The following is a 19,186-nucleotide window of genomic DNA, read 5'->3' as shown; positions in this document are numbered from 1 at the left end:
GCGGCCGCAGAGGAGGGTGTCCGGCTCGCACACCGCCGCCCTCCCGGTGCGCCGCGGCCGCCGCTGTCACTCCGCGCCCCGGCGCCGCCCCGCCGAGGGGAGCGGGACGGAGGGAGGTGGCCCGGCGGCCGCCGCGATCAATGGGGAAGGCGGGCTGCAGCGCGGCGCCTGGCTGCTGGGCGCTGACTTTAGGTGAGCCCTGGGGGCGGAGAAGGGCCGGGAGAGGCGGGGGGTGCCACGGAGAGGAGCGCCGAGGCCGCGCCGCGCCGCGGAGGGCAGGATGTGGCGGGGAGGCCGCCGGCCCGGCCCGCCCCGCGCCGCCGCCATCGCCATCGCCATCGCCGTGGCCACGGCCCGGCCGCCCCGCCTGACATGGCGCCGCGGCCGTTACCGCCGGCCGGGCCGGGCTGCCCAGCCTGGGGCTGGGGCGTTATTGTTTCCTCCGAGATAACGACCCGACGTTCCCTCAGGCCCGAGCGGCCCCTCAGGGGCCCCGCTGCCCTTGCCTCCCCAGCGCGGCGTGCGGGAGCGGCCTGTCAGCCGGGGCCGGGAGGCCCGGGGCCTGCCTGTGCGTCCGAGGGGAAGGGCGATCTCGGGGAACGGGAGGTCGGCCGTCAGCGTTACCGGGGCTTTGCGGGGGGAACGCTGACGGTTAGCATCGGCCATCTCCGGAACGGAGGGGAAAAGTGTGGGAAAAGTGGCCCCGGGCGTAGAAAGGCAGTTCAACAGATCTTTAATTTCAGCAGCTTGTTAATGCTTGGGAATTAAAGTGTATGGTAACAAATACATTGCCCTTTAGATTTTTCACTTGTCTTTGTATGTCGTTTTGGATTTGACAAGGATGAGAAGAAGAGAATTATGAGCCTACTGTTCCAGAAACCATATCAGCCAAATTACCGTGCATTTGAGCAGGGGACAGGTGGCAGACAGCTGAGCGATTCTCATTCTAGACCCACCTTGTAGAAAGGGTGGCCTACAATGAATATGTACTGACACAATACAGCAACCAGTCTGTAATACTGTAATACAGTCTGTAATACCGAGTGAGCGTTGGGAACATACACTTTATTTGCCAAAGTGAGACTTTTCCAAGTGACTTGTTCTTGGGTCAACACACACCTGGCGTTGAATTGGACAAAAGAGAGTCCAAGGCTTGAGTCTGTCAGCATAGCTTTTTGAAAAAGGCGTTGAATACATCGAGTCTGTGAAACTTGTTATTGTCTTTCAGCACCTGCTTTGTGGTCGAAGGTTTCATTTTCAGGGACCTTTGAGCAATAGAATAGAGATGCTTTAATGGTGACCATATTTGCATTAAGAAAATTTCATAACACCACCACTTGCTATCCCTGCTGTGAACACAAAATTAGTTGTTAATTTTCTATGGACTAGGCTAAGTTTAATTGGCTTGGGTATTCTATCTAAGCTAGCAGACCCTGAATCTAGATCTATTTTCTTTTATTTAGTTGTTTATCTCATAGGACACAGATGACTTTCAGATTAGAGGGACATAACACTCCTGCCATATGTAGTTCACAAAAATAATAGACACTTCTTATAAAAATAAAAGGCTTGGACCTTTTCCAAGATAAGTGAGAAAACTTCATGGATTGTAGCGCAAGACTTCAGCTTCATTCTTTAAATTTCTAAGCTGCACTGTGGCAGTGGATAACACAAAGACAGCAAGGGTGTCAGTCTACTTAGCAAAACATTTTCTAGTCCCCATTTTAACTCAGAAAAAACAGTAACAAAACCTGAGAAGCTGAATTAACTAATACCCGAAGTCTTAAAGTTTGTTTAAAGTATGAAATAATGAAATTTTGCTTGAAGAAATCCTCACCAAAAGTTTGTCAGTCCTTCTGCTGACTGATTATTCTGCTTCTAAGTCAGTCATTTCTTCCGACCTCGTATCTGCTTTCTCCTCATGTAAGATTAGTTTCGTTAAGTGTAATCACCCTACAAACATGTAATATAATTTGGAATAGTATGGGACAGAATTGCTCTGGATTCTTCGTTAATCTCAGTTTCCTCCAGCTTTTAGAAATTTGTGCTTTTTATTGATGCCATCCTCAGCATAGCTTGAGGTGGCTTCAGGACGTTCCCTAGAGAGTTTCTGTGCTGGGGGCAGATGGGTAAACATATTTGCTGGTGAGTTGTGTGCACTGGTGAGATGTCGTAAAAACAGCTTTAAAAAAAAAATCTACAGCTAACCATGGCTTTGCATTCTAGGAAGTATCTCAGGCCGCGATAAAAGTGTTTTCTGTGTTTTTCCTTGAAAGGTGAAGTTTTAGTTACTGAACTGGCCAACAGTAAAACAGTCTATACCTTTTGCTGAAACCAGATAGATACTATTCTGATGCAGAGCAGATGGTTTCCTCCCTTGTGTCTCAGGTCTGCTGCAATGCCCGGAGATTTGCTGTGATTAGGCTGCCACAGGGGTGTTTTAAAGGTCTGTTTAACTCGTGTTTTAAAAACAGGGCAGTGTGAATGATGGTGTAGTAGGCAGGATGCAGAAATATCCTCACTGAAGGTAACTGTAGAAAATCATCATGACAGAGAAATACTGTTGCAAAGGGGGGAAGTGCTCTCCTCAATATTTTTCTAGGCAGGAGTGTGTCCTCTTTCTAAGTGATGTCTGAGTGGCATTTGGAAAATAAGCAACTCCATCTGGCTCAGTAAAATTTCCCCAACCTTCTCTTCATTCTGGTGGTAGAATATTAGTAAAATGATCACCAAAGGAACTTGAGAGGCTAAAATATCAACTGAATGAACCCTTGGCTTTTACAGATTCATTCCAGCTACGTGGTTTATGCAGGTAGAAGATTTAAAAAACAGAGCTAAAAAGCCAGGAAAGAATACTTCTTAGAAAATCAGTGGCTGTAGCTAGTATTTTAAGACCCTTCAAATACTCTGCAAAAAAACACAGTTACCTGTAAGGCCTGTAAACAGATGGAAATATTTCTCTTCATCATTCTCCTAGTCGGTGACGACTGTTTTCTTATTACTGTTCTGAAGTTTTTTCAAGCCTTCCTCAGCCTAGACCTGCCAGACAGCATGAACTTCCTCCTGTGAGCTGCTGGGTGGTTTTGAACATCCGTTCACCTCTGAGCAGGTCGAGGCTGCTCTCTGCCTTGCTGGATCACTCTCGGCTCATCTTTCATAACTGCCAAGGTCTTTCGTAACCTCTGATCTTTCATAACCCCAGACACTAGCCAGTTCCTCTCACATGCCTTTCGTAACCTACACACATGCCACACGTTTAATCTCATCCACTTGGAATAGGCTCATCCTGGATGAACCTGAAATACTAGTGTTTCTTGGGTGCTTCGTCTGTCTGAATCCTCCTGAGCCCCGACCAGATTTGTGTAGAGGTCGGACTTCCCTCCCTGAAACAACAAACGCTCAGCAGAGGAGAAAACCTGTTCCTTCTGACCTCAGAGCAGAAAATGGAGTGTAGTCGTGGATTTCCTTCTCTCCTAGGCTGTGAAGCCCTTCTTGACTTAGGTGTGGCTCCGCTGGAGGTGGCAGTCTCCTTCACTTCCTGTCCTAAACCACTGCACAGCGTTCACAGGCACGGCTGCTCTGCATGCCACCTGGAGATCCCTATTGCGGTCTGCTAGGTCCGCGGTGCAAAAAGCAGGGTCACTCAGAGGGGAAGCTGCTGCAGCTGAAATTGGTTTAATTACGCCTCAGCTGACAGCTTGCCATTTCTCTTCTTCGACAGTAATTGCACGCTGCAGTGATGCAATAAAATTGGTTGTAGTTTTTGCGGAGGGAGGGTGACCTCTCTGTAGATAGCCGGCCATCAACATGGAATCCGCAGATGTCTTCCAGTGCGGATCCTTGTCACTTCATGGTTTTGACAGAAGATCTCTTAATAGGGAATTAAATGGGAGAGCAAGTGGCTAACAGCTTTAATAAAAACAGAGAGGGGGGAAAAAAAAGGAACTAATCTTTTGGAGTTATTAGCCTGAGCACGGAAGAGCATTTCCTCAGCATGACAGCCAGAGGCTTGCTGCGCTGTTATTAAAGCACTTCAGTGGGAATCCATGCAGATGGTCTTTTTACACAGCAGAGGATTATATTGGATTAGTCATATAAAATTGTTGTTTACTGTCTCTAGCCCTTTTCCCTGGAGCTTTTATCAGTATCTCACGAAGAATGAAGTTTGAGTCTGCCTTCAAGATGTAACCCAGATGACAAGTAGTTTGTTTGTGCAAACTACTACAATGTTGTAATAGTTTAGTGCAATGGTCACATTGCAGTGAGAGATTTTATAGCTGATTTTATAGCTGATAAAAGAGGATGTTGGCCCAGGTTTTTGTTTTGCCTTTTGGGTGTACAAGAAAGGAAGGTAAATCATAAGGAGATGCTCTCTCTTCTTGCTGGATTCCCTAGAAGAGCTGTGCTGATCCTGCTTCTGCTTCATCAGAGGCAAACAGGAATTACTAACACTGGCACTGTTTTTCATCATACTTGCTAATGACTCATTAATGACATAACGCTTGATTAATGCACTGTTCTAAGTGGTGTATTAGATATTTCTTGTGTTCCCTTTCTGTCATGCAGAGTCATATTCTGACCACTTTTCTTCTCTACATCCAGAAGGCCCAGGGATCGCTGCTTGGACAGCCTCTGCATTTTCCCTCCTGCCACAAACTAACCAAAAGGCAGTCTGAAACATGCAGTGCAGGAGTCTCCCTTCAGATCTTCCCTGAGGGTTGGTTAATGTAGAAATCGAGATTTTTGGCTTCAAGGTCTGACAGACAGCTCTACTGGTAAAATGGCGTCCTTCAGTGTTTTCTGGAGTTTTCAGACTGGCTCTGTCATCCTGGGAAATTTTCCCTTCCAGGAGGTATGGCTGCGAGAGCTTTCCTGACGTGCAAGTGGCTTTCATTCTCCACTGAGAGATGTTTTTCTTCTCTGGAGGGAGTTCTGTGGACAAGGTAATACAGTTCTAAGCTGTTACTCTTTTTCCTAGACCATGTCTGTGGGTGTAGAATAATATGTGGTAAAGGTCTTTTTCCCTGGCCTTGAAGGGAGGAGTGGCAGACTGTCTCTGCAACATGCATGCCAGTATTGTTTTTTGAACATGATTCACTGAAAATACTAAAAATAATATGCCCCCTCCCCCAACAAACTAATATTATAACCTGACATTTCTATCATTGAAGGTGATACAGAACATCTGTCAGTGTGCTGTGGCAGGGATCCCTGTAGTCTAATTTGATTTAATAAATATTACCTCTCTTTGGTTTTGTCAGCTTTAAGATTAAATTGATTTTCTCTTACATATTATGAGAAAAGATTTCTTGTTTCTAATTTTGCAAGCAGTCATCTCAAATCCAATCGGGTCTTGGTGCTTTTCTTCTTGATATGCAGGAAATGTTCATGTTTTGAACTGAATTCTGAACTTTTGCATTTAGCTGTCCTCTGTGGTTGTGTCAAGGCTCGGGAAAGCCAGACTGCTTCTCCCTGTTTCAGGGAGGGCTCCTGAACACAAATGGGATTGTTACTTCCTGACCCAAGCTCAAAACGAGATGGAGAAAGGGCCTTTTTCCCATGTTAGCCATTTTGTTCGAGATTGTTCCGTGGTTTTTCAACTGGTGTTTGTCTGTGAGATTGGCAGCACTGATTGTGCCAAAGAATGTAACGGGCAGAAAGACTGCATGAGCCTTGCCATCTTCCGCCCTGAAAGGGACTCGGGAGTCATTGCTGACGCAGCTGGTGGATGGAATAAAAGATTAATTTAGGGCAGGTGAAACTTTTATGTGTTTTTACAAAGGCATGTAGATTTTCACAGGCGAATTTTAATTGCTGGAAAATCTCATGAGGCTAGTAGGTCTCTGAGGGTTGAAAGGACACATACTGCCCTTTAATCTGTGTGGAAAAAAAGCTATGCTTGGACTTATTGTAGGGTTGCATCAAGTAATCCCATGCTCATATATTTTCTGACAAATTAAATCAATGATTTTGGTGCACATGTAGCTGAAAAAAAGTGCTATGGGTCACATTCCTGCTGTTTGGCAGTAAGTAGCAGGCTCAGCACCACTGGAATCGATGACATTTTCATTCGTGTGTGCCAGCATGAAATGTGTTTCTGTTCATACCAAGCTGAGTTAGAAACAAAAATGCGAGGAAAAAAGAATGTGTTCAACAAACCAGCTGAATAACAGTGTACAGAAATGTTTCTGCTGTAATCGTTTACAGTGGAAAGTAAATATCTTAGTGGCATTTCATACATTTACTGCCACAGAGAAGTTTTTTAAAAATCATGTATTGTTAGTATCTCTGGAAAATGAACCTGTTTCCTAATCAAGTACACAAAAGTCTTTTATAATTTGTATAAACTGTGGTTTGTATATACATGCAGGCTAACATTATCTTTTATTTTTGGATGCTTCAAAATCTGATGTCCAGTGCTACTCAGCCTTGGGCCATTTTTGCAGATCTGTCGAGTATCTTTAATTTGGAAGAACAGATGCTCATTTTGAAGTGGAGACACTCAGAATCAATGACCACTTTTGAAAATGTTTGATCGTAATGTGCGTGATAAAACCTACAAGAGCTTCAGCGGTAGCTTTTTCCAAGAGTTTGAAGATACAAGTAGGGTTTTTTTGGTGTCATTTGGATCAGCACTTGTTTGATAAAATCTGAATCTTACACAAACTCCTTGCAGGTCTAGCTGCATAGTTGAGAAACGTGCTGTTGTCTGCTTCCGCCATCTATCTTCAATTCCCATGCCAGCCATGGAAAAGCAGGACAGAGGGAGGCTGCGTGGCTCAGTTTCTAGGTCAGAAATTGGGAATTCTTGTTTCCCTTTTAGCTCTGTTGGCTCATTTCCCAGCTTTTCTGTGTGTCGTTTTCCAGCCTGTAGAATAGAGATGTCCTACTGGTAACAGTTTTTGAGTTCTGAAAATATTTGGGTCTTAAAAACTGTGCATAGCTGCTGCATTGTTGTCAACTGCTGGGTAAGCAGGAGAGCGGCAGTATGCCCAGAACTAGTTGCTGTAGAAGAGCTAGGGAAACAGGATCTGCAGATTTCACATCTGAGAATGACCCAAGAGGTATCGTGGGCTTGTTTTCTCTACTACTTCTGACCTGTCTAGGTTGTTCTCTGAGTGCTGTCCAGTGCTGCCCTTTCCATGCCTGCTCTAGTTCCTGCAGAAGCGCTGCATTAATCCATCTGTGCTTCCTCCTCTTTTTGTTTTACTGCTCCACCCACAGTATTTTAAAAAAACAAAACAAAACAAAACCTGGGTACCATAGGAATGTAAGTCCTAGTGAGCCTTGCACATTCTTTATGGAATACTATTCCTTGATATTCAAGTGGCCTTGCCTTGTACAATATTAAGCAATTATGAATACTCCTGACATTCCCAATATTGAGGAAAAAATTGTTATCCTACTCATACTGTCTACAGCGAGATACTGGTATATAGGGTATGCTGGGTTCCACTGCACTGATCTTTCTCCACCACACTGTCTTATACTACAGCTTCCCTTTGGCACTTGAAAACTTATTTCTGAAGTAGTCATTTTACAAAGTTTTGCAAAATATCAGAATTACTATTATATCAGAGCATGTTCTCTTCTAAATTAATAACATAGAATCATTGAAATGGTGGCCTAAAAGGGGCTTTAAAATGATCTTTTTGTCTACTTGCTGCATGCCAGTATGCTGTGCATATTAGATATACCTGTATCCAAAGTCGTGCGATCATTCTCTGATCCTTTTGTTAAAACCTCTAGTGAGGGAGAACTACGGGTATTTTTCTTCTTTGATATTAAGAAAATCTTCCCTGTCATCCCACTGAAATAATCTCTGTTGGAAAGTAACTTTATTTCTGCTCATCCTCTTCGAGAGGACACGGGAAGCAATTATTACCATCCTTTACAATAACCAAAGATAAAGACAAGGTCAGTTAAAATGATTCTTGGCAGTCTCTGTTTTCTGGACTAAACAAACACAGTTATTTCAACCCTTCCTCATATGTGGTATTTTCTTCCTCATGTAATTTTTATTCCTGTTTTCTAGACTCCTCAGGACCTCACCTGAGATCTTGTTTGTGCTGGATAAAACAGAATAGAACTGAGTAATTACCTCTCAGGATATTGCAACTCCATCTGAAAATGGGATCTCCCTTTTTCTGCACCACCATTGCGTTGCTGGCTGGTATTATACCTCCCAATTTTATTTTATTTTTTTTTACTGCTACTGTAGCTAGTTACATCCAGCTGTATTTTCATCAAGAAGTGACTTCCTGGTTTTCACACTATGAACTGTCAGTTGCTAATTTTTTCAATGTTAGTTGCTGATTAAAGTAGCAATTTTGTTGCCAAGCTATTGAGGGACAAGGTGACTAGTCATGGGCCCCAAGAATTAGCAGTGCTGTGTGGCTGCTTCTGTAATTATGGAACCAATATAGAAATCTTCACAGACAGAGGATTTCTGGCAGCAGTTAACAGCATGGGCACGTCGTTCCCTCCCATGTGCTCTCGGATCGTTAACAGCCTCCCAGCTTGGGTCTTGTGTATATTCAGCTCAGCACAGTGACTTTTACCTTGCACTGTGACCTCTGTGCGAAGTGCGAGGAGTTGGCCAGATGGGTGACGGGCTGAACCGGGTTGATGGCGGAGGAGGAGAGATCCTGGGATTGTGGCCTGGAGCTAGAGGTGCGTGCCACCTCCCTTAATCTGATTACATTTACAGTTCCCACTTGCAGCCTCATGTGACCGGAGTGTCTTGTACGATGTGTTAGGTAAGTTGTAGACCCGCAGTAGGCAGTAGTGAGCTGCTGTCATCTCCCTCCTCTCTTCCCAGGTGTGAATGGTTCCTTGCAAAAATTGCCAGGCTCTGCAATCAGGTGGGCTACACGGTCAAGATGGAGGGGCAGGTGGCATCTGGCAACGTTTTACACCAAAAAAAAAAAGAGCAACATGTGACAGGCTGTAAGTAACAAGAGAGGCAACATTTTATACAAAGACAGGAGATGCAGAGAACAAAAGAAGACTTAGATTTGAGACCTAGAGAATGAGAGAGAAACAGGAAAGGTGTTGAACTGCCAATAACAAAGGCCCCTGAGACCAGCAGGCAATAATCACTGCATTGGGTCAGTCTTGCTTTGATGGGTGATCTTCTTCTTGTGGCTGGCGAGTGCCCTGTGTTGGTCTGTTATCTGTAAGGTCCAGTCCGTCCTGGGAGTAGAATGCTTTCCTCCTGCCTGTATGCCCTCAGCCTGGTCTACCAGAAATACCTGCAAAATACAAAAACCAAAGGCAGAAAGCAGCGACTAGTAGTAATACCAAGTACCACAAATACCAAGGATACAACCCCCACCCCGGTGGGTAGCAGTGTTACCGGGCGTGCTGTTACCTCCTGCCTTGGTGGCTGTTACTCGAACAGCCTGTACCATGGCTGCTGTTGTGGTGCGAGTGGGAGGTGCAGAATACCCTTTTGTAGAGATGCATAACTTGGTGTGTGTGGCTGTACAGATGTGTGCATGCAGATGTGTAATTGGCAGTATTCTCAATCCCACGCACTCGGTATCTGTTAGTCGCAGAAAATAAAATTGCGAATAAAACTAATGACAGTTTGACAGAGACGAGCTGAGACTGGGTGTGTTTACGCTGGCTCCGGAGGGTGAGGGTCACCGCCACAGTAAAGCTGATTCCGGAGCACCCACAGCTGGAACCGGAGCCCCGCTGTCACCGTCGGGTGCAGGCCGGGTGGGAGATCTCTGCCTCGGGGGAGGTAAAACGTGCCGGGCGAGCTCCGGTGCGAGCCCTTCCCAGCCGCGGCGATGCCCGCCGGGGGCGGCTCGCTGCTCAGGCGGTCGCCGCGCTGGGCCCCGCCTGCCTCGGGGAGGGAGCGGGGGGAGGAGGCCTGCCCGGCGCGGGGCCGCCGCCGCCGCCGCCTCCCCGCTCCCACAGGCCGCGGCGCTCCGCTTGCTGCCGTTGCCCTGGCAACGGGGGCGGGGGGTAGCCAGGGCCCTTGGCGGGGCGCGGTCGCTCGCCTATGACGTCCACTGTCGGGAGCCTATCCGGATGGGCTTTGGTGGCTCAGGCGCCTGCCCGAGAGCCGTGCGGCGAGCGGTGGCGCAGGCAGCGCATAGGGCAGCTGGGCGGGGGCCTTTTGCGGCGCGGCCCCCGGGGCGGCGGGTGCGTTTGAAAGAGGCCGCGAGCGGGCCCTGGCCCCTCCCGGGGCGTCCTGCTCGGGGTGGGGCTCCCGGCGCCATGGCCCTGCCCGCCGTCCACAGGTGCCTCCAAGTGAGTGGGGCCCTTGCGTGCCGGCCCGCGGGGTAGCCTCCCGTCCGCCCGGGGCACGCCCCGGCTCTCGGGAGCCCCGCGGAAGGCCCTTCCGCCCCGCCCCGCCCTGGCCTGGCCTGGAGAGAGCGCCCGGGAACACTCGGGCACGGCGACTCTCGGCTGGGCCTGGTTTGCCTTTACCTTCAGGGGCAGAGCTGACGCTTACAGCAGCTTACGGTTGCTGATCTTCCTTCTCTTGACTGAATATCGGTCGACAGCATCAGTTTTACTCAGTACTCTGTAGGTTAGGGCGTGGTAGTTAGTTGCATTTGCTGCGTTTTGGGTGATAGGCGTGATTATACACTGCGGGGCGAGGTTCAGCGAATGTGCGCAAGAAATTCTGCTAAGTCTGTTCAGTCAGCTTCGGTGAGGTTAAGACAAAAATAAACACGAGCTTAGTTGCAGGGCTGATGTTTGGAGTTTAGAAGTGTAACTGAGAACTTGTATGTTTTGTCCCTTTGTCACTTTTTTTTTTTAAATACAAACCCATTTTGCCTTATTGTTCGGTAATGAATTATGAAGTTGATTAGAATTCTTTAATATATATGTTAAAGAAGCTGTGTTTTAGTCAATTCTTCATAAAGTTTGAAGCCAATTATTTTTCCTGCCGTTTTCCTTTATATATTGAAATAGTTCAAGATAAATGTAGTAAAACTTCTGGGAGAAAACTTTAGTCTGAAATGTTATCAGCTCAATTAATACTTGATCTGAAAATGTTGCTTGATTTTTCTTTTTTAATTCTCTTCCTTTTCAGCTCAGTGATGAAAATGAACAGTTAGTCAAGAAGTTGAAAAAACTACACATAAAAAATAAGGAGCTAGAAAATAATCTGGGTCAGATCCAAGAAAAATTGCATCTGCAGCAGTTAATGCATGACTATGTCACAAGCAGAGAGTAAGAATTGTCAAACATTACTTTTTGCATCAAAAAAAGTGTGATATTTCAGGACTTGTGCCTTGTTATTCTTCAGATGAACTAGGCCTTATCTGTTCTGCATATTTTGAGGGGCTGTCAGTGAACAGGATGGTGGGGATGGAGAATACTGGAGCCGTGTAAAGGAGCAAAGGGTGGCTGGGGCAACTTGGACAAAATTAATTGTTGTAGTAAACCAAACAATTTTAATATCGATAAGTAATACCCCTGCTTAGCCAACATGCTGCCTCTGTCTAACTGCAAAGAGTTTTAGACTATTTTGCCCACAAACAGTAGTAAGATAGTTAAATTGCATCAATACTGTTTAAAAGTCTCAAACTGGACCTTAGGATCTGAAAAACTGTAGCACTAGTGTTTTGAAGAGTGTCCTGACAGGATTTAAATACCTGTTTGCAGAAAATTTCAAGTTTAAATTTGGTGTGTTTATGATCTTGCATGGAAACCTCTATTGTCAAATCAAACTGAAAAGTAATTTAGCCTTTTTCAGTTGCTTTGTTTGACTCAATTAAAATTGTAAAATCTAATTTTATTAAGCTGTTGTGTTTGTTTCAATTAAGTGTTCAAGTTCAAACAGAAACCCGTTTATGGCATAAGGGTGGATATGGCAAGGATCTTAATCTAGAGAGTGACAGTGCCAGGTGAGTTCTTGGAAATTGGTTCTTCACAGAATTAAACATTCTTCTCTGTGGGGTAGAATATGTTGTTCGTGGTTAAGTCAGTTGAATTTTTGTTTGCTGTTGTGGAAGCTGCTTTCAGCCTTTCAAACACTGGAAAATAATTTTATATACATTTTAGAAGGAAGTACTAAATCTTAGAGTAATCGGGAAAATATCACTAAACAAAGAACAAAATGGATTTCTTTCTCAAATCTTTCACCAAGAAAAATTGAATGAGCTAAGGAAGCTCCACAGTGCATGTGTGCACATGTGATCTTTTTTGTACATTTTTAACCTAGAATTTTGTAATTTCATTTTCTGTTTTCTTGGGGCTTTCTTAGCTCATTTTTATAGCTCAATTTCATATATATATAAAACTTACAGGCTAGTACTGCTTTCAAAATAAGCCACACAAGTGATTCTACTTCTCAGTCTAATTGATTTTAGAAGTGAGGCATGACTTACTGTAGTTTGCCTATTAATGCTAGAAATAAACTCTTGTAGCTGCTTTTTTTGATACAAAAGATACATTTTTTGTTTTAAGAAAATGTATATTGAAACATTTTAACAACTAGGCGTGCTACATAAAGTGTTGGTCTATGATTTAATTTTAAAATAAATAAGCTGCTCCATTCTTTCAAAGGCTGCTTTTTGTCTGCTTACAGAAATGGGCCGTGGATCTTACGAAGGTAGAGGTAGTCCCTACTGCTCTGAAGTCAAGCACCCTGTTTTTAGTGTTTCCTTTAGGTGGCTGTAGAAGGCCTGTTCTTTTATTTTTCTTTCTTTTTTTATTTAAATACCTTTACAGTCCACCAGACTCTCTTTGCAAACTACATAAGAAGGCTGAGTGTCTAGCTCTGGGCTTGGATTGAGTACCTAATTAGATGCTTATGTTGAAGAAGTCTGAGTTATTCTTTGAATCTAGTGCTGGACCTGCTTTGTGTTAGGTTGCACATAGATAACCTTACTTAGTTTTTTTCCTAGCATCTATTTGTGTGTTATTTTACAAAGCTGTTCTCTACCAGTATCACTCATCCCGCTTGTGGTGCACAGTCATGACTTAGTATGAATGCTGGCTCTTCTTCGAATTCCTAATAAAATAGGAAAGATGTCTGTTCATGTTCATCAGTTACATTATGGGCCTGATATACGTAGACTGAATGCTATGAAATACTGTAGGAAATTAGTGTAGCAGAACTTGATGCAAGATAATATCAAAGGGAAAGATAATGTCCCAAATCTGTTTATTTTACATTGATTTTACCCACGCATACTCATTTTCTCGTAGATTTCATTCACTCATATCCTCACACCCACATACCCACAGAAGCAATGAGGTGTGTGTGTCCAAGTGATCTGGCCAGGGTTGCTTGTGTGCAACACGGAGAGCTGGGGATGCTGCCTCATGAGTCCTCATCATGGGTTCTTGATTGGTGGCAAGAAACTAGTTTCTGGACAAACTGTTTTATATCCTTTAGGAGTGGTCTTTTGCTATTCCTGTTGTGCTAACGGGGAGAGGAATGATATATGTGACATGCTGCAAACTTGTTGCCACTCTCCTGTTGCTAGCTTATAGGTCTTCCATCAACGAGTTATTTGTACTGAGGTTTAATCAGAGTGTGGCCATGTGAATTGGACAAAAACAACAGGGTCCTCAGTCTGGCTGAGTGAAAGGGATTCTTTGCTATCGATACAGACCATTCTTTTAACTTTCGCTTTGCTGTTTTTTCTGGTGCTTTCTCTTTCTGTGTTGCTGGTCACGCTTCATTTACACCCATCTTAAATATTTATGTTATGACTCTCTACAGTACAGCTACAGTCTAAGTGTCTCTATGGGGCATCTGTAATAATTTTATCATAAAAATAAAAATATCATAAAAATTTTATCATGCACATTTTGTTGGCTTTCATATTTTATTGCAATTTATGCATTTCTTCTGTTTTAGACTACTTCAGATGTATAGTGATCTACAGAAACGTTACGTTAAAGAAATCAAAACAAACCAGGAGCAAAGTGAAGCAATTAAAAATCTCACTGTAAGTAGAATTTGTAGGAGATGGTATCAAATAGCCAAACATAAGCTTTTAGTGAGACTGAAAAGTAATTCTTACATTTGTAAAATGAGACCATGTTTTTCTTTTGTACTCATTTTTGTTTCCCGTGCCATTGAGATAATGGAAAGTAGTCTGTAGTTCCCTTTGAAAGTGAACTCTGTTACTGGTATGTCTGTAACTGAAATCTGTCTCCCCTTTCCTTGCTTTTTTCTTTACTCACCTACCTACCCCTCCTTCCAACGGTATATGCATATTCCAATCTCTCTTCCACCAGCCCTGATATTTTTCTGTATGTGCTGTGAACTGATTTGTTTCGGAAATCCAGCAGTAAGATAACCAAATAAAGGCAAATAGTCTTCTGTCAGGTAGCAAGATCTGTTGGCTTGCTGTGCAAAGAGACTAGCATCATAACTGGAGCGTGGGCTGCATGGCCAGGAGTGGTTCAGGAAGCTTCAAGTGGCTATTGCCTCTTTTGGTATTGATCAAGCATTACAGCTGACCAGTCTAATTCATTTCCTCCTAGGAGTCTGGAACACGTGCTTCATTTGTTTGTAAACTAATATTCATTATGATTTGGATTATATGTACTTTTTCTTAGAAGTTGGCAATTGCTGCCATAAAGGTCTGCTTTATTGTGCGGAAAGGTTTAGTATCTTTGTGCATGTACATTTATACTGTCTTGCCAGCATGTGCTCTGTAACAGATTTTTTTAAAACACTTTTGATGTATGCAAAACTTCACTTGCTGTATTTTTTTTTGTCCTTTCAGACACTTTGGATGAATGTAGTTTTAAGTCAGCAATTGAAAGCTGTAGGTTTGCATTCAGGATATGTTTCCAGTTGTATTCAGTTGAACTGTGTTCTATGCATTTTTTAAAAAAATTTAGTTTCTTGACAGATTAAAATTCATGAGCTAGAGCATAATCTTCAAGAGCAGAGGCAAAGAATTGAGCAATTGGAACGTAAAAAGGTTTCTTGGAAAACTAGTGCTGTTTCTGGAAAAAGAAGTCGAACCCCAGAGGGAGAAGTAACATCTCGCAGGGACATGTCTAAAAAGAAGGAATCCTGTTGCAGTAAATATTTAGGTAATGGTATGGTTAATTCTGATGTTGCTTCCAGTATGCCCATCACAGATGATGCATTTCATTTCAGATCCAAAGGCACACTCCAGGTTATTTCTTCTACTTCAACCAGCAGTATCTAAAATGTTTTTAATTTTTGAAAACCTGTTATGTAAAAATGGCATCTCGTAATCAATGTCTTGTCTATGGATCCAGCCCTGCATTTGTTTGTGATAAAAATAAGTGTTTGCTGCTTTTCTGTTTTTCTGAAATTGGTATGCTGGTGTAATAATGGGTGGGAGTGCATGGCTGTATTTAGTACTATTTATTATTTATTCCAGTAAGCTGTATCTATGCAGATCTCTTAGTGATAATGTTTGCTGGTCCACTCTTTGATTTTCAGACAGTGATACACAAAATAACCTGGTTTTAGCCTTAGAATGTGGGACAAACCCAGACAATACTGGTTTCAGCATGTTCTTCCTCACATAAGTGAATCCACAAGTTAAGGTGCAATCCTGTTCCACTTCAAAGCACAAAAAAAGAGATTGAAGAGATCATATAATGTAGGCGTAATTTTCAGGAAACATGCTGTCAGCAGGGGCTAATGTGACCCTCTCGTAAGTCAGAAAAAGGTAATCAAGGCATGTGATGTATGTTTTGTGGATTTTAAAGTAAAATAATCCCACATTCTAAGAATCTGGCAGATTAAGATTATCCAATTGACAGATCCTGTTATCTTTCATAGTACCTGGGACTGTGCTGGGCTGATTCTTAAGAATAAATCACTTTATGAAAAAGGTACTTTAAGAAGCAGAACCATAATTTTCTAATATCACAAAACGTAGGCAGCTCTTTAGCTGTAATATGATTCATACGAGGGGGAGGTTGACTGTAATGGTTGAAGTCTATATTTTTTATTTGAATATAGAGCTATTGTTGAAGGAGATTAAAAAGCTGAAGAAAGAAAATGAAAAGTTGTCTACAGAAAGGAGAGCACTAAAAAATGAATTAGCCGGATTAGACAAGGTAATTTATTTTAGGACAAGTTTAAGAATAGGTGATTTTTGAAAAACTAACTTTTCTGCCTGAACTGAAACTTATCTTTAGGCTGAACATATGCTGTTATCAAGCAAAATGCATTAAAAAATCAATTTGTAGCATTCTGAGAAAGAAATGGAAATTAATGTTTCAAGGAGTCATTAATGTCCTACAGTACTGTTTGGCTAAGGAAGAGGAATAATGCAATTTTTATGTTTATTTTTTTGGTTTTAAACTGCTGGATTTTCTTGAGGATATTTTTTTCATGTTTGGGCAATTTGGTTTCCTTCATGAGAGATTATTTGTCTCATGTTATGACATTAAAATTGTAACTGCTGGTAACAGTCTTAATTCCTTCCAACAGATGTTTGCAGAGAGAATAAAAATATTTTTTTGAATAATCACTTCTATTGCTTCATGATGTCAGTGAGAAACTATTTTCTCTTGAATTTAAACATGTCAAAGTTATGCCTCTGACAGAACCCTAAGCTTAGGGAGGGCAGAGGGGAGGGCTTTGAAGGTTTCATGATAGATTGTCCATACAGGTGTAGAAAGAAAAAGTGTGAAAATTTGGTAATTCTTGAAATTATGTGAAAAGATGAGATCTTATCTAGCTATAGAGGACTTGGTACTGACCTAAGATTTTATTTTCAGCAACAAACTTGTTTAAATTGTTTTTTGCTTATTCTTCAAGTCTTGTGTTGAATTTTTTTTTTTGAGAATCTGTTTTCTTCTCTTGCAATCCTTTCTCACAAGCTAAATATATTATGCTAGCTTTCATTACAGGGTTAACAATAAAACATGGTGATAGTTCATTAGATGTGAAACTTATAGAACATTGAGCCAGGGTGAGTTCTAGATCCCCGTGTTTGGGAGTTAGGGACAACTTGTGGCTGCAATTTCATCTTTCAGAAGATAAATATAAGTCTGAGGTTATGGGTTTTTATCAGTGACCCTTTTTTTAGGTAGTTTTAAGTCACTGTACATTATTTAAGATATATGAAGCTGTTCATTTAAAAAAAAAAAGAATAGGCAGGAGAAGATGTCAAATATAGGTAGATATAAGTAGGTACAGTGTTACTCTGGTAGATAGGACTTTTCAAGGTTGGTGAAATTAAGTCTTGGGCGATTACACTCTGCTTGCTGTCCTTGTATTTCCCAGCAACTTCTGACTTCACTTCCAAAGGATCAGAATTGCTCAATAGACTTGAGTTGCAGGAGCCAAACAAAACATTTAAGCTATGGGCCATCAATAATTTTAATAAATGAAGCTTACTTCTGTGAAGCTGAATTTATCTCATAGCTGAATTAGGTATAGCTAGAACTACTTGTTAAGTTATGCATTTGGGGATAGTATAATTACAAAAGGATCTATCTGAGAAAGTGGAACCACATAGGCTGATGTTAAATAAATTCAACAGGACTTGGTTTTCATGGCTTTCTTATTGGACTGTCTCTATGTTCTGTGTAGCCTTACATATTGCTCTTTTATTTATTCCCTCCTTTGTTGTAAATTGCTTTTATCTGAGCCAGTTGAACCTCTTAGATAGTTATCCATATTAGGCTCTGTCAAGTTTAATGTATCATAAGTCTTATCCTTTTGAATAGGAAAATCAAACTTTTTAACATAGCGTAGTCATAAGTAATAGATCCTATCCTGAAATAGGACATTCATTAACAAAATGTAGTTGTACTTGAGGTTCTAAACTGATACTAGTAATTTACAAAGCAGTTAAGGTCTAAAAATATAAAAAATATTTTAGGTCTAAATATGGTATCCCTTTTTCCATCTTAAACTCTTTAGTATTGTCTTGTTCAAATGCTAATATCATCCGCCTTAGTTTAGCCTCCTCATCTCTCTCCTTGCTTGTTGTCCCTTTTTTATAATCTTGCAACTTTCAGATATTCGAAGTTAATGGTCAGCTACTCGCTGACTTCAGCACATATAGCTATATTTTTGCACAGATGAGGTTGACATTATTGCCTTGTCATTTTGGACTGTCATTTTGTAGCTTTCTGGTAAATCAATGTTTTTTCCTTCTCTTAATTCATGTTTCGTAGTATTAGTCTGTATTTCAGGCTCTAGCGTAACTTGAATTCTGCTTGCATTATGGGTTCAGAGAAAAGTTTTAAATTATTATGTAAGGTTATAGTTGATTGCTGTGTCTTGCCATAGCTGTGTTTGCATAACTCAACCATATATTAATTAAAATATTGAAAGTGTCTTTGAACTTGAGAACAACAGAAATGCTGACTAGCTCTTATTGAGAATGTCTTTGAAAGAAACTTTAAGATGAATATTTTTGGGTTTCTCTAGGATTTTTTTGAAGAGGTAGAAGATCTAAAGCATGCTGTACAGGAATCTGTGAAACTGAATAATCAGTATGAAAAGTGCTTGAAACAAATAAGTGTAATGTACGGACTTCCTTTTACAGCACATTTGTAACTACCAATTAATTTAATGGCAAGTAGATTTTCCACTTTTTTTTTATACTTACTGCAACATTTAAACCTACCATGGCTTATGTAGTATCACATTTTGATAATATTGTGGATTCAATAATATGATATCAGTATGACAAGCTGCTCTGAAATGTTTCTGTATTTTGTGCCTTTGATTTTTGTTTATATGGTTTTTAAATAAACTGTGGTCTGTATAACTTCAACTAAGTTTCAAAAACTCTGTTTCACATTGTAAAGTACATTTGTTGCAGGAGTGGTTGTGGGTGTTTATGGGAATATAATAAAATCCTTGTATTTTAATTTGAAGAATTTCCCAATTTATCCTTTTCTGTAAACTATATAAAATCAAAGTAGATCTGTAGATTCAGCAGTCTTTATGGATTTCAGCCCTAAGGATGTGCCACTGCAGACGGAAATTAATTCTATCATTAAATTATTACAAAGGGATTTCTTAAAAGAAAAATGCTAAATCCCTGCTTGGAGTTTTTCTTTAATCAGAATAAGAAGTTAAAATGTGTGGATGAAGGAAGGATTTAGGGTTTAGAATTGGAAAGAGTGTGTTCGGAAAGAAGGGTCAGAGTTGTCTTGCAGTATCAAAACAATTCATCAGAAGCTGTTATTTGATTGAAGAGTGAGGTATTTGAAGTGCTGAAAGGAAACTGGAGTGCAGAGA

The 19,186-nt window shown here is 41.7% G+C and overlaps 2 protein-coding genes across 4 annotated transcripts in view; both read left to right on the top strand.

Moving 5' to 3' along the window:
- Window positions 1-63: 63 nt before the first annotated feature.
- Window positions 64-19,186, top strand: part of MPPE1 (metallophosphoesterase 1) — a 31,670-nt gene continuing 12,547 nt past the window's right edge. The window contains exon 1 of one of the 3 annotated variants that reach the window (XM_072852765.1): window positions 64-192. The gene's annotated coding sequence lies outside the window, so the exon portion shown is untranslated. Of the gene's footprint in view, window positions 193-15,940; window positions 16,039-18,384; window positions 18,515-19,186 lie in introns of those variants that run through there. The other 2 variants (XM_072852766.1, XM_072852764.1) reach the window with 2 other exon arrangements.
- Window positions 8,629-15,011, top strand: LOC140647221 (uncharacterized). Its single transcript, XM_072851585.1, has 6 exons — window positions 8,629-8,673; window positions 9,592-10,266; window positions 11,060-11,199; window positions 11,796-11,876; window positions 13,841-13,931; window positions 14,836-15,011. The coding sequence occupies exons 1-6, from the start codon at window positions 8,629-8,631 to the stop codon at window positions 14,863-14,865; spliced, it is 1,062 nt and encodes a 353-aa protein (XP_072707686.1). The 3' UTR covers window positions 14,866-15,011.

Source organism: Ciconia boyciana, chromosome 2 (assembly GCF_034638445.1).
Source record: "Ciconia boyciana chromosome 2, ASM3463844v1, whole genome shotgun sequence".
NCBI lineage: Eukaryota > Metazoa > Chordata > Aves > Ciconiiformes > Ciconiidae > Ciconia > Ciconia boyciana.
The sequence above is the reverse complement of the archived record's forward strand: the minus strand, read 5'-3'. Positions and strand labels throughout refer to the sequence as shown.